Source organism: Scyliorhinus torazame, chromosome 18 (assembly GCF_047496885.1).
Source record: "Scyliorhinus torazame isolate Kashiwa2021f chromosome 18, sScyTor2.1, whole genome shotgun sequence".
NCBI lineage: Eukaryota > Metazoa > Chordata > Chondrichthyes > Carcharhiniformes > Scyliorhinidae > Scyliorhinus > Scyliorhinus torazame.
In genome coordinates this window covers 128713299-128728351 of record NC_092724.1, presented here as the reverse complement: position 1 = coordinate 128728351, position 15053 = coordinate 128713299, and the positions used below count along the sequence as shown (strand labels likewise).

At 45.6% G+C, this 15053-nt stretch overlaps 1 protein-coding gene across 1 annotated transcript in view; it reads left to right on the top strand.

The window, feature by feature from the left end:
- Positions 1-15053, top strand: part of LOC140395498 (UNC93-like protein MFSD11) — an 88665-nt gene that overhangs the window by 1355 nt on the left and 72257 nt on the right. The window contains exons 2-4 of the mRNA XM_072483334.1: positions 1771-1826; positions 2083-2190; positions 7795-7874. Of these exons, the coding sequence (XP_072339435.1) occupies positions 1771-1826; positions 2083-2190; positions 7795-7874 (244 nt within the window). The remainder of the gene's footprint in view (positions 1-1770; positions 1827-2082; positions 2191-7794; positions 7875-15053) is intronic.

Genomic DNA, 15053 nt, shown 5'->3' with positions numbered 1-15053 from the left:
TCCACAGGCATGCTCAAATCTAGTGTCTGTCCCTGGAAAAGAATGGCCTTGCATTATTTGTAACAACACTTTCAAGCTCCCTATTTTCCTGCTTTTAACTTCGATCACAGAGTAATGCAGCAATTGAGCACCTTATCTTGGTCTGTGAAGTCTTTGGCCTCAATAAAACCTTTACAGTCTCCCTTCCTGGTCGTTTCCTCTGGTACAGCTGCTATGTTAGCTTCACTAAGTCCAAGTGGTGCGTAAAACACCTCATATACATTTATAGGTGAGATTTGGTTTAATCTTGTATGATTATGGTGTTTTTTTTCCTCTTTTCATTTATAAATAGCTTGCACTCTTGTACTAAAGCCAGAAAGAAAATGGTTAAAGGTGTCCTTTCCCAGAATTCGTGAGGGTATGGATGACATTTAACAATCAAAAGCTTTGTCAGCATGGAATGGTTAACAAGGGATTAATGGCATCATCGGTAATAGGGTAGCCTATATCACGAACAAACATGATGTTGAACAAATCAGTTGGAAAACTGAAATGCAACACTGTTTTACGGGATGGCTGTGAGTGACTAGATTTTGAGACTTCTTTCGCAATTCTTAGAGAGCTACATTAATGTGCACCTCAGAACCTGGAACTGGATGAGGCAGCACTTCGGCTTGACCAAAATGTCCACAGCTCCCACCTGTGGCAACCATAGGTTTGCAACAGCCATGCCTGATGCCATCTTTAAGAGGTGGAGACAGGAAGGGGGGACACTGACGCTTAGAGACTTCGCACTGAGGACAAACTAGCGACCCTAGAAGAGCTGACGGAGAGACCGGAGCTCCCTAATGGAAACAACATCTGACATTGGGCGGCATGGTAGCACAGTGTTAGCACTGTTGCTTCACAGCGCCAGGGTCGCAGGTTCCTGGCGCTGTGAAGCCACAATGCTAACTACTGTGCTGCCGGGTTGCCCAGTGAAACAAATGAAGTTTGCTGTGAGAGATAAAATTCATAATAAACATGAGCCAGTTCATAGTTGTTAATTTTTACAAAGCTGTTGGCAACATGAAGTCTTAGAAGTAACATTTTTATAAATATGTATTGGGGTGTGCATGTTGTGCAGTTCCTAAACTTGTCAAATTTGACCTAAGGGCAGCTGGTTTGAGAAACAGGAAAAGCTGGCCTGATTACCTGCCCTGTAGTAAGTGCTTCATTGTGTGCCAAAAGTGAAGTGTTCACTAGTTGAGCACAGACGTTCTTCACCTAGATTTAAGAAATACTTTTGATTTATTTCTGAATTTAAGACTTTTAAATTTAGCAAATGGATTAAATATGGAATTGATTGAAAACTCACTTGCAGACTGAATTCAAACCTGCATTGCTATACAACTGAATTGAACATATTAATGCATGCCCATGAAAGTCATTATTTGCAATTTATGATTAGAGCTGATTTCAACAATTGGTCAAATGAGACCAGGTAATATCCAGTTTCAAGTAAATGACCAATCTCCCCCAGATAACATCTTGAAAATACTTCTTGTGTCTAGACTGATGTAATCAGCCAATATCAGTTATCATTGCATCACCAAAGCGCTTGCACATGGTCACGTTGGCCACTGTTGTTCCAGAAGCTTAAGCAGTGTCCTCAAAGCCTCTTTCTACTTTGTCACATTCATCTGTAACATGGTTGCGCTGAGTTACCATAAAAATGAGCATGTACTGAGGATTGATTGTGTAGAGTAACTTGTTCTTTTGATTAAAGTAACATTGATTTTTGTTCAACAGCAAACGGTCATCAAGAGCATCAACAGTACCCGGTTTCACGGAAGTGGATATACCAGGTGTTTCTTTGTTTATCATCCTCTATGAAGTGATACTGTATTATGCTGAAATATCATACTTTGCAACGTTTTAATGTCTACAGCTTTGTAATGAAGTACATTTACACACAACCATTTTATCTGCCTTTAAACAAAAGGTCAGAAAAATTTAATAATTTGTGCATGATTTAATTGTTTTAATATTCCAACTGTTGGAGATTAGGATAATTATATCCAGCATTTCATTGTGCTAATATTTATCATATTTCTCTTGTAGCTTGGCTATAATTTATACTGTATTTTCTGCATCAAACCTTCTGACTCCATCAATTGTTGCTCTTTTGGGAGCTCGACTTTCTATGTTCATTTCTGGATTAATTTACAGGTAAGGTAAACCAATATCAAATTCACTTTTTTGTACTTTTATTTTCGCCTGCATTTTCATTAATTATTTTCTTGTGTACCAAATTAAAAATATTTTCACACAAGGTTGACCCAGTTGAGTTTTTACGACAATTATTTCGTGGTCACCTTTGGAGACTTTTACTTCCAGATTTTTATTGGATTCAAATCTTATCATCTGCTGTGGTGCGATATTCTGGATTACTGGTCCGGTGACAATACCACTACACCACTGCCTCCCCATGGTTGATTTTCTATCTCTGTGCCACCTGCCTCCCATTTCCCTTAATTCCCAGAGGGACTGAAAGTCTGTCTATCTCACTGTTTTCTGGGATGGAGAACTCCAAAGATTCACAGCCCACTGAGTGAAGAAGTTTCTCCTAAATGGTTGACCTCCTCATCCTGAAACTTTGTCCCCGAATTCTAGATTCCCCAACCAAGGGAAACAATCTGAAAGTCTATCATATCGAGCCCCTTTAGAATCTTGTACATTTCAATGGGATTTAAACACCTGAGAGTAAACGCTCATTTTACTTAGCCTCCCATCATAGGACAATCCTCTCATCATACCAATCTAGTGAGCCTTTACTGTACAGTCTTTAAAGCAAGTATACCCTTCCTTAGATAATGAGACCAAAACTGCGCACACTACTCCAGTTCAAGTCTCACTAAAGTACTGTACCATTGTAGCAAGACTTTATTCTTGCACTTCAATCCCCTCGTAATAAAGGCCAACTTGCTATCTATCTTCCTAATTGCTTGCTATACCTGCATGCTAACCTCCTATGTTTCTTGTATGAGTACATCCAAGTTTCTCTGAACATCAACATTTAGAAGTTTAATGAATAGTTAAAACAATTCTAACTACCAAAGGTCCCACCAAAGCCATGTGCAGTATACCAAACTCAGAAGAAGATAGTTGTGGTTGTTGGAGGTCAAACCTTTCCGTACTAGGGCATTGATGAAGGGTAGTGTCCTTGGCTCAATCAACTTCAGCTGCATCAATGACCTTCCCTTCATCATAAGGTCAGAGTGTGGATGTTTCCTGATACTTGCAGAATGTTCAGCACCATTTATCATTCCTCAGAGACTGAAGCAGTCTATGTCCATATGTAGCAAGACCTGGACAATATTCAGGCTTGAACTGATAAGTGCCACCCAACTGTCTCCATCTCCATGACCATCTCCAATAAGAGCAAATCTCACCATCGCCCATGATGTTCAAAAACACTGTCAACACTGAATCTTTATCAACAGTCTGGGGGTTACCATTGACTAGAAACGGAACTGGACCAGCCATATAAATATTATGGCTACAAGAGTAGGTCAGGGAATTCTGTGGCGAATAACTCTCCTCCTGACTCCCCAAAGCCTGTGCAACATCTACAGCTCAGGAATGTGACGAAATACTCTCCACTTAGATTTGTGAAAAACTTTACTGTTGTTAGATCAAAATCCTGGAACAATTTATTCCCGACAGCGCAGAAGAAGGCCATTCGGCCATTTGAGTCTGCACCGACCCTCTGAAAGAGTACTCCAACCAAGCCCACTTCCCGCCCTATTCCTAAAACCCTTTAACCTACCCTAATCCCTGGGCATCAAGGGACAATTTAGCATAGCCAATCCACCTAACCTGCACATCTTTGGACTGTGGGAGGAAACCGGAGCACCCGGAGGAAACCCATGCAGTCACGGGGAGAAAGTGCAAACTCCACACAGATAGACACCCGAGGCTGGAATTGAGCCGAGTCCCTGGTGCTGTGAGCAGCAGTGCTAACTACTGTGCCACCCCACTGGAACTCCCTTCTGAACATATGCCTACACCACATGGACTGCAGCAGTTCAAGAAGGCGGCTTTGGGACAAACAAATACAAAGAATAGGAGCAGGAATAGACCGCACTGCCCATCCAATATGATCATGACTGACTTTGGGCTTAAACTCCATATTCCCACCTGCACCCGATATCCCTTAATTCCCAGAGAGGCCAAAAATCTATCTATCCCTTCCTTAAATGTGTTCAAAGGTGGAGTATCCGTAACACTCTGGTATAGAATTCCAAAGATTCACAAATCTGCAAGTGAAGTAATTACCCTTCATCTCAGCCCTAAATGTTTGGCCTCTTTTTACCCTGAGACTGTGCCCCATGTTTTAGATTCACCGACCAGCGGAAACAATCTCTCATCACTCTACCCTATCAAGCCCCTTCACAATTTTGTAGGTTTCAATTTGATCACCCCTCATTTTTCTAAAACCCAGAGACTATAACCCTAATTTTCTCAGCAAGACAACACCTTCATCCCAGGTAACAACGTAAGTGAACCTTCACTGTTTTGTCTCCAATGCAAGTATATTTTTTCTAAGAAGTGGAGATAAAATTGTACTCCAGATGTTTCCGCCAAACCCTGTGCAGCTGCAGCATGACTTCAAGCTTATATTCCAATCCCCTTGCTTTACAGGCCAATATGCTATTTGTCTTCCTAATTGCTTGCTGCACCTTCTTGCTAACTTTTGCATTCCTTGTGCAAGCACACCCAAGCAAGCCTCTTCAAACATCAACACTGAGAAGTTTCTCACCTTTTTAAAGAAATATATTTTGCTTTTTTGTTCTTAACTACCAAATGAATAACCCCATGCTTCCCTCTCTGTCATCTTGTTGCACAATCACTTAATCTGTCTGTTTCTCTTTGCAGCCTCATTGTGCCCTCCCCAAACTCGCCTTCCTATCTAGCTTGTTAACATCAGCAAACGTAGATATATGACTCACTGTCTCGCCATTGAAGTCATTAATAAGGGTTGTAAAATAGCTGAGTGCCCAGCACTGATCCTTGCGGCACTCCACTATTTACTCCCTGCCAACTTGAAAAAGTCCCGTTTAGGTTTTCTATACGAATTGTAACAAAACTGATCAAGTACAAGAAAAAAAATAAAGCATTGAAGATTAACAAGCTGTTACATTGTATTTCGAGCATTTTCTGTTTCTATCATACTTTGCAATATCTGTATGTGAACACTTTTGGTTTGAGCAGTCTTCCCAAACTGAATATTGTCCAAATTACTTGGAAATATTAACCATGAAATGTTTTTAAAAATAAATTTAGAGTACCCAATAATTTTTCTTCCAATTAAGGGTCAATTTAGTGTGGCCAATCCACCTAACCTGCACATCTTTGGGTTGCGGGGATGAAACCCATACCAACACTGGGTGAATGTGCAAATCAACCATGAAATTAAACACATACCATTCCTTTGCATAATTTCACTTAAAATAATGATTTAAGTTTTTTTTAAATAACAGTTTATTTTCAACATTTACACTAAATACACTTGAGTTCATGAGTACTCAGTGACCATGTTAAATGTTGGGTTAGACGGAAGGACAGTTTCCTATTTTTTTAGTGTTTTGAATTGAAGTTTTTACATTTCATACACAGTACATTCAACAAGGGTATATGCGTTGGTTGCAATATACAAGTCATTTTCCTCTGTATTTATCCACCCTCCCACCGCCCCCTCCTTTTATTGCTTCAGGGTCCTTTCCTGGGTCACTTATTATACAATGGTCTTCTATTTACATGTGTGTGGTGTTTCTCCCCCCCCCCCCCCCCCCCCCCTCCCCCAATCCACTTTTGTCGATTGGCCTCACCTCCCTTCTTTCCCCCTCCTCCCCCATCCTATTCTCAGCATTTCTTTGGGGGTTCAGTTCCTTGTGACCTTGTTCTAAGCGCCCTGATTTCTGTATCGTCCGTTTTCAGCCTCTCGCCTCGTCTCGCTTTGCCCCCCACCCTGTTCCCTGTACTCTTTTTGGCTCTCTTGTGCCCCCCCCCCCATCCCTTGCTCTAATGGCTGTTGCCTGTCCCTCCCGCAACCTACAGTGCTCCACTGGGCAGCCATGGCGGAAACAGTGAGGGGATGGTTTAAAGAACCAGACACGGAATGGGTGAGGATAGACGAGACCTTCTGTACAGGAACGACCCTCCGGGCCCTCGCCACGGCAGTGATCCCAACCCACCAACAGAACACTGGAGTCCAGTAGTGGTTGCTACCCTCAGAACCTGGAACCAGATGAGGCAGCTCTTCGTTTAGACCGAAATGTCCACCTACGGCAATCATAGGTTTGCAACAGCCATGATTGATGCCATCTTTAAGAGGTGGAGACAGGACGGGTGGGGGGGAAAGAGGGTCACTGACGGTTGGAGACTTTACACTGAGGGCAGACTAGCGACCCTAGAAAAACTGACGGAGAGACTGGAGCTACCTAACAGAAACAAACTCTGACATGTACAGGTCAAAAACTTGACAAGAACCCGAATGAGCAGGCGGTGCCAGGGAGGCTTAGCCAACCGCGCCCACATTTTCTGGGTATGCTTGTTGGGATTTGGACAGCCTTCTTCAAGGCAATGTCCAAGGTGGTGAGGGTGAAGGTGGAATGTGTCCAAGAGTGATAGACTTCGAGGTATCGGACCAGCCAGAACTATTCATGGTGAAGACGGCTAGCACCCTTGCCTTTGCTTCCCTAGTCGCCTGTCGGAAAATCCTGCTCAGCTGGCGATCAGCAGCACCACCCACAGCTGCAGACTGGCAGACTTGTCAGAATTTCCCCACCACATTCTCCCCGTGTTTGCGTGGGTTTCGGCCCCACACCCCAAAGATCTGCAGGGTAAGTGAATTGGCCATGCTAAATTGCCCCGTAATTGGAAAAAATGGATTGGGCACTCAATGTATATTCAAAAAAAAAAAATTCCCACCTGGAGAAGATCAAATTCGCTCTCTTGAGGGTCAGAGGATGGCTTCCACAAAGCGTGGAGGCCATTCACAACCTTGTTCCAGGTGTTATGGGCCAAGGTTTAGAGAACCCCATAGTGTATCATGGAGTTCACCTGACCCACAAAGATTGTGGTATGGGGAGCACACGGCCCACTCTAAAGGTGTGGCAGAGCAGAAATGGAAAAGTATTTTTTTAAAGCAAAACAATGTTTATTCTATGAACTTAAATTAACCTTTTCAAAACATACAGTGAACATCTTAGCAACCATTAATTCAAATACAACCCCCAAAGAATACAACACTCGGTAATCCTTTAAGCTTTCCTTTTAACGTCCATAAGACTTAAAACACCTTTTACCAGAAGCACATCAGGTTAAAGTCACTACTGTTATTAGTTTTAAATCACCAGGATCGATTTACCGTCTTTAGATTACAGAGAGAGATTCATATACCTTCTGGCTGTGACTGCAGCTATCCAGCTCTGAAAACAAAACTATAAAACACCCTGCAGCAAACAGCCTAAAACGAAAGTAAAAAGCCGACAGACAGCCCAGCTCCACCCACTCTCTGACATGATTGCAGTAATAAACACCCATTTCTTAAAGGTACTCTCACTACAGATACTTATATACACACCCATTCATCAATACCCATTTCTTAAAGGTACTCTCACATGACACAGGACCTGTTCAATTCCTATTTCAGTGCTCCATGCAGCATTCCTTGTGTTTTTCACAAAACCCTGGCTGTAATAGAAGGATTATTTTTGATGAGTTAATTTGGGGCACATTTATATTTAATCAAAATTGTCTACTTTTCAGCGCTTATGCTGCAATTTTTATTGAGCCATTCACTTGGTCGTTTTACTTGGCTTCAGTCATCATTGGGATAGCAGCTGCAGGTGAGTTTTCTTCCAATGTGCTGTGCTCTGTTTATTTGGTTATAAATATGGCGGTCAATATGGTCGCCTTCCTTAATCCTAATTATGTTTACTTTCAGAGTCGCCAGGTATCTCTCTCTACCGGCACAAGGTTCAAACCTGAAAACCGATCAAAGAGCCAGTACACCAGTTAGTTAGTTCTAAGTCAATGCTATTTATTTACACACACAGTAAGATCTACTCATGCACAACAGTACTACAAACTAAACTATCTCTATATCGCCTACACTTAACTTCGGGCGCCCACTTAGTCAGAGGAACAATGGCCCTTGTTCGAATCTGAGGCTGTTGGGTTCGAAGAGATACAGGAGAGCAGCTAAGGTCGTCCGACTGGTAGTGAGCGTTGATCTTGAACTTACTTGCTTCTGGTGATGCTGGTGGATGGGTCTCTCCGCTTGAGAGCCAAATCCAAGAGAGCAAATCTCTCGTGGGGGTTCCTTCTTATACCTGGAGAGGCTTTGCGCGCTTTTAGGCGGGCCTTAAACTTGGTCCCAATTAATTGGGCAGCTTCTCGATCATTGTTATCGATCTTAACCTATAAAGGGGTGGGTGCCCTGATGGCTGGGCGTGTCTTAGGTGGCCGTTGGCCTTGCTTTGTTTGTGTCTTTTGGTTGGGGTACTGGTGCCGGGATGTCTGCGACAGTATCAACTACCTGATTGTTAGTTCTTTGTTCCATGGAGATGGGCCATCAATATGTTAATCGACCCAGAGTTCGATTCCTTCTGGTAACTGCTTTCCAAATATACATTCAGGCACTGTGCCTGCTTGTTGTCTAGCATTGTCCACATTTCCCTACATTCTTTTTGAGCGTCCATTTTGTATTCTGGAAGTGGCCATCCCAGGTGGCTACACACCCTCCTTGTGATCCTCAACGCGAAGTGTGAAGGATCATATTACTGCATCTTCGTTGTCTCTGCCTAAGTCGAGCACCCGCAATCAAGGATAGGCTCTACTCTAATCTGTCCTATGGATTCGAACTTTATCTAAATTGTTTTATATACACACATTATAAAAAATTCTACGGGCGCTATGACATTCAGGCATGCATTACAATTAAACACGGGAACCTCTAACTATTCTTATCTAAACTATCCTTAGTCACTGAAGTCCGAAAATCAGGCTCTGAATGTATATACCGGAGTGCTGGAGGCTTTCCTTCACCATTTCCTAAGTCTCAGTGTCTGGATGACACTACAGAGTATTGCCATGGCTAACAGTGCTTCTACAATGTAGGACAGGGAATACCAGGTGATGAACTTGTCACACCAGGTTGGTGTACCAGTTGCTGTCTCTGGGTGTAGTGTTTGGCAGGGATGGGAAACATTCACGGCCTGTGAGGTAGGGGTCAGGGGGGTCGCGTCCGCGCACAACTGTAAGGATCCCGCGAAGATCTATGATGTCTGTCTTCATGTTCTCTTCCTTCCGTGGTCTTCCTGTGGCTTCTGTGGTTCTGGATTTCTGTGGACACAAGCATAATATCTGTTGTTATGTTGCTTAAGATTTTGTATGTCTGTCCTTTTATTTTATTATCAATTACCCATTATAATTGGTCACCATCTGTGACTCCCTCATTTTTTTTTAAAACCAAATATTTTGGGACAAGACATCCGAGAAGAAAATACTGTCACAGCGCGAGCAGTCTCGCAGCCTGTGCATTCGATGCGGTGAGTGTACCATCCCAGTGTTTGAGGATGTAAATAGCATTTGGAGAGCAACCTAAGGGTCACTGGAAAATAAACAAAAGAATTTTGAACCAAAAGTTCCGAATGGGGTGCGTATGGGCCGCGGCGGGTAAGAAGGTGGAATCCCCGGGTAGGACGATGACCAGTGCCGTATGTGCACTACCCGAGCGTAGCTGACCAAATGAGGGTCCTCAGGCAGGGCGGGGTCCAGTGCCGTTTCTCCACTGCCTGAGCGACCGGACAAGAACGGAAAGAATTTGTGTTCGCCGTGGATGTTGCCTCTTGTGATTACCTTCGAATCAGAAGAGTAGCTATTATCGGTTGTCTGCCGACAAACTCGTTCCTTTAACTGCCAGTGGGCGTTAAAAGAATGGCGGTGTGCGGCCATGAAAACTTTAAGTGAACAAACAACATTCAACATGTACAGTAACAAACATTTAAAGCATCAAACTAACATAACAAAAATCGTGCAGATTCCATCAGAAAGAACACCGTAAATCTCCATCGGTTCCTTTTTACCATCTTCTGGACACCTCATTGCTCTATAGAGAACAGAGTCGCAAAGGGGTTCGTCTGGTGGGAGTCAGACTCGAAGTCATCATCTTCTCCCGGTTGCCATACTCGTGACTGGAGTAGTTGTGCCAAAGCTGCTTGGGGCGAATTGGGGTCCATCTCATCATTCCGGATGAGTCTGTACAAATTGTCTCGGTGCCAGTGTTTCGTGTCGAGGTTGGAGGTGGTAGGGGGCAATCCATATTCGTCGGGCGGTGGGTCTGAATCAGGGGCTTTAATGTACGTGATCTCAAAGGGGTCGCTGGAATCTTGTTCGCAGTCACTGGGAGTGGGGCCTGGTGCAGGGGTGGAATCGTGTTGCGGTGCTATGGGGTTGTCACTATCGCTGTCGCTGCTGGTTGAATGAAGGGAGAGGCGGAGTCGTGCCTCTGAGGATGGAGTCGAAGTAGTGTCTCAGGATGGGCTGGACTGGTTGGGGGAGGGTAGGAATAGGTCGTCCGTGGGCGGGGCGTGTTCATCTGCTCCTGCAAGTGAGATGTGATGTGAATGGTTGTTCTGTGTGCCATAAGCCTTAAGCTGGTTTATGTGAAACCATGCAGACTTGCCATTGGGATAAGTAATTTTATATATGGAGGGGCTGACTTTATCAGAAATGGAGTACGGCCCAGCAAATTTGGGGAAGAGTAATGAGCTGGGGTTATAGGGATAGCATGACCTGCTGCCCTACTACAAATTCTGTGGCGTGTACTGTTTTGTCGAAGCAAACTTTACTTTGTTTTCTTCCGTGTCCCAAGCCTAACAGCTGCTGCGAGCTGGGTTGCATCTACATTCTTGACAATCTGCTGAACTGCTTTCTCATGGGTGAGGGCGGTGACTGTGGAGCTGGCCAAATCGAGTCCTAACAATTATTCTGTCCCCTTCATGGGTCGTCCGGTCATGAGGATGTGGGGGATGTATCCTGTCGACGTGGATACCGTGTTCCTTATGAACATTAGTGCAAAGGGCAGAACTGTGTCCCAGGTGCTTTGAGAGTCCTATTCATTCTCTCAACTATTCCACTTGATTGGGGTGATATGCAATGTGGAATTTTTGTTTGAGTCCAAAAATTGAGAGACATTTTTCATCACTCGTCCTGTAAAATGTGAGCTTTGGTCGGACTCTATGCAGCGGGGAAGACCCCATCTTTTTTTTTTTTAAATATATTTTATTCAAGATTTTTTGGCCAAACATAACAGTACATAGTTTTCCTTTTAAACAACAATAAAGCAATATAAATAGCAGTGGCCAGTTTTAAACAAATAAATAAATAATATATAAACAGAAACAAAAACAAAACTAAATGGCAACTGCCTTGTCAAAAATAGTTACACTCCAAAAATACAACCCAACAGTCCAATATACATTGCCTATAACAAATGTCTATACATATACAATAACATCCCTGAGAGCCCGCCCGGATCTCTCTTCTCCCCCCTCCCCCCCCCCCCCCCCCCCCGGGTTGCTGCTGTTGTCTTCTTTCTTTTTCATTCCCTCTATCGTTCTGTGAGGTAGTTGACGAACGGTTGCCACCGCCTGGTGAACCCTTGAGCCGAACCCCTTAATACGAACTTAATCCGTTCTAACTTTATAAACCCTGCCATGTCGTTTATCCAGGTCTCCACGCCCGGGGGTTTGGCTTCCTTCCACATAAGCAATATCCTGCGCCGGGCTACTAGGGACGTAAAGGCCAAAACATCAGCCTCTCTCGCCTCCTGTACTCCCGACTCTTCTGCTACCCCGAATATAGCCAACCCCCAGCTCGGCTTGACCCGGACCCCCACCACCTTCAAAAGCACCCTCGCCACCCCCACCCAGAACCCCTGTAGTGCTGGACATGACCAGAACATGTGGGTGTGATTCGCTGGGCTTCTCGAGCATCTCCCACACCTATCCTCTACCCCGAAAAACTTACTGAGCCGTGCTCCAGTCAAATGCGCCCTGTGTAGAACCTTGAATTGTATCAGGCTTAGCCTGGCACATGAGGACGACGAGTTTACCCTACGTAGGGCATCAGCCCACAGCCCCTCCTCAATCTCCTCCCCCAGCTGCTCTTCCCATTTCCCTTTCAGCTCATCTACCATGATCTCCCCTTCGTCCCTCATTTCTTCTGCACTGTAAATTCAATGATAATCTATGATTAATCTAGGACAAAGGTTCGGCACAACATCGTGGGCCGAATGGCCTGTTCTGTGCTGTATTTTCAATGTTCTATGTTCTATGTCCGACACCCTACCATCCCCCACCCATGTCTCTGAGATCACTCTATCCTGCACCTCCTGCGCCGGGAGTTGCGGGAATTCCCTCACCTGTTGCCTCGCAAAAGCCCTCAGTTGCATATACCGAAATGCATTCCCTTGGGGCAACCCATATTTTTCCGTCAGCGCTCCCAGACTCGCAAACGTCCCATCTACGAACAGATCTCTCAATTGTACTACCCCAGCTCTTTGCCATGCTCCAAATCCCCCATCCATTCTCCCCGGAACAAACCTGTGGTTGTTTCTTATCGGGGACCGCACCGAGGCTCCTGTCCTTCCCCTATGCCGTCTCCACTGCCCCCAAATTTTTAATATTGCCACCACCACCGGGCTTGTGGTGTATTTCTTCGGTGAGAACGGCAACGGTGCCGTCACCATTGCTTGTAGGCTGGTCCCCTTGCAGGACGCCCTCTCCAATCTCTTCCACGCCGCTCCCTCCCCTTCTCCCATCCACTTACACCATTGAAATATTGGCGGCCCAGTAATACACGTTTAGGCTCGGTAGTGCCAGCGCGCCCCCCCCCCCCCCCCCCATCCCTACTACGCTGCAAGAATCCTCTCCTCACTCTCGGGGTCTTCCCGGCCCACACAAAACTCATAATACTTTTCTCAATTCTCTTAAAAAAAGCCTTCGTGACCATCACCGGGAGGCACTGAAACACAAAGAGGAATCTCTGGAGAACCACCATTTTAACCGCCTGCACCCTACCTGCCAGTGACAGGGACACCATGTCCCATCTCTTGAAGTCCTCCTCCATCTGTTCCACCAATCGCGTTAAATTAAGCCTGTGTAAGGTACCCCAATTCTTGGCTATCTGAATCCCCAAGTACCGGAAGTCTCTTGTTACCTTCCTCAGCGGTAAATCCTCTATTTCCCTGCTCTGCTCCCCCGGATGCACCACAAACAACTCACTTTTCCCCATGTTCAATTTATACCCCGTAAAATCCCCAAACTCCCCAAGTATCTGCATTATCTCTGGCATCCCCTCCACCGGGTCCGCCACATATAACAACAAATCATCCGCGTACAAAGATACCCGGTGTTCTTTTCCTCCCCTAAACACTCCCCTCCACTTCCTGGAACCCCTCAATGCTATTGCCAGGGGCTCAATCGCCAGTGCAAACAATAACGGAGACAGGGGACACCCCTGCCTCGTCCCTCTGTAAAGCCAGAAATAATCAGACCCCCGTCCATTCGTAACCACACTCGCCATCGGTGCCCTATACAGCAACTGTACCCATCTCCAAAGCCAAATCTCCTCAGCACCTCCCACAGATAATCCCACTCCACTCTATCAAATGCTTTCTCGCCACCACTATCCGCTTCCCCCTCTGGCGGGGGCATCATCATTACCCCTAGCAACCTCCGTATGTTCGTGTTCAGTTGTCTCCCCTTCACAAACCCAGTTTGGTCCTCATGAACCACCCCCGGGACACTGTCCTCTATCCTCGTCGCCATTACCTTGGCCAGAATCTTAGCATCCACGTTTAAAAGGGAAATGGGCCTATAGGACCCGCATTGCAGCGGGTCTTTTTCCTTCTTTAGGAGGAGCGATATCGTTGCCTCTGACATAGTCGGGGGCAGCTGCCCCCTTTCCCTAGCCTCATTAAAAGTTCTCGTCAGGAGCGGGGCCAGCAAGTCCATATACTTCCTATAAAATTCCACCGGGAATCCGTCTGGTCCCGGGGCCTTCCCCGCCTGCATGCTCCCAATCCCTTTCACTATCTCCTCCATCTCAATCTGTGCTCCCAGTCCCGCCCTCTCCTGCTCCTCCACCTTAGGGAATTCCAGCTGATCCAGAAAGCACATCATTCTCTCCTTCCCTTCCGGGGGCTGAGCTTTATATAATCTTTCGTAGAATGCCTTGAACACTCCATTCACTCTCTCCGCTCCCCGCTCCATCTCTCCCTCCTCATCTCTCACCCCCCCTATCTCCCTCGCTGCTCCCCTCTTCCTCAGTTGGTGGGCCAGCAACCGGCTCGCCTTCTCCCCATATTCGTACTATACACCCTGTTCCTTCCTCCATTGTGCCTCTGCATTACCCGTAGTCAACAATTCAAATTCTACATGTAGCCTTTGCCTTTCCCTGTACAGTCCCTCCTCCGGTGCCTCCGCATATTGTCTGTCCACCCTCAAAAGTTCTTTCAGCAACCGCTCCCTTTCCCTACCCTCCTGCTTTCCTTTATGTGCCCTGATAGATATCAGCTCCCCTCTAACTACTGCCTTCAACGCCTCCCAGACCACTCCCACCTGAACCTCCCCATTGTCATTAAGCTCCAAGTACCTTTCAATACACCCCCTCACCCTTAAACATACCCCCTCATCTGCCAATAATCCCATGTCCATTCTCCAGGGTGGGTGCTGTTCTTTTTCCTCCCCTATCTCCAGGTCCACCCAGTGTGGAGCGTGGTCCGAGATAGCTATAGCCGTGTACTCCGTCCCTGTCACCTTCGGGATCAGTGCCCTTCCCAAAACAAAAAAGTCTATCCGTGAATATACTTTATGGACATAGGAGAAAAATGAAAACGCCTTACTCCTAGGCCTGCTAAATCTCCAGGGGTCTACTCCTCCCATCTGCTCCATAACGTCCTTGAGCATCCTAGCTGCAGCCGGCCTCCTCCCGGTCCTGGACCTCTATCTGTCCAGCCC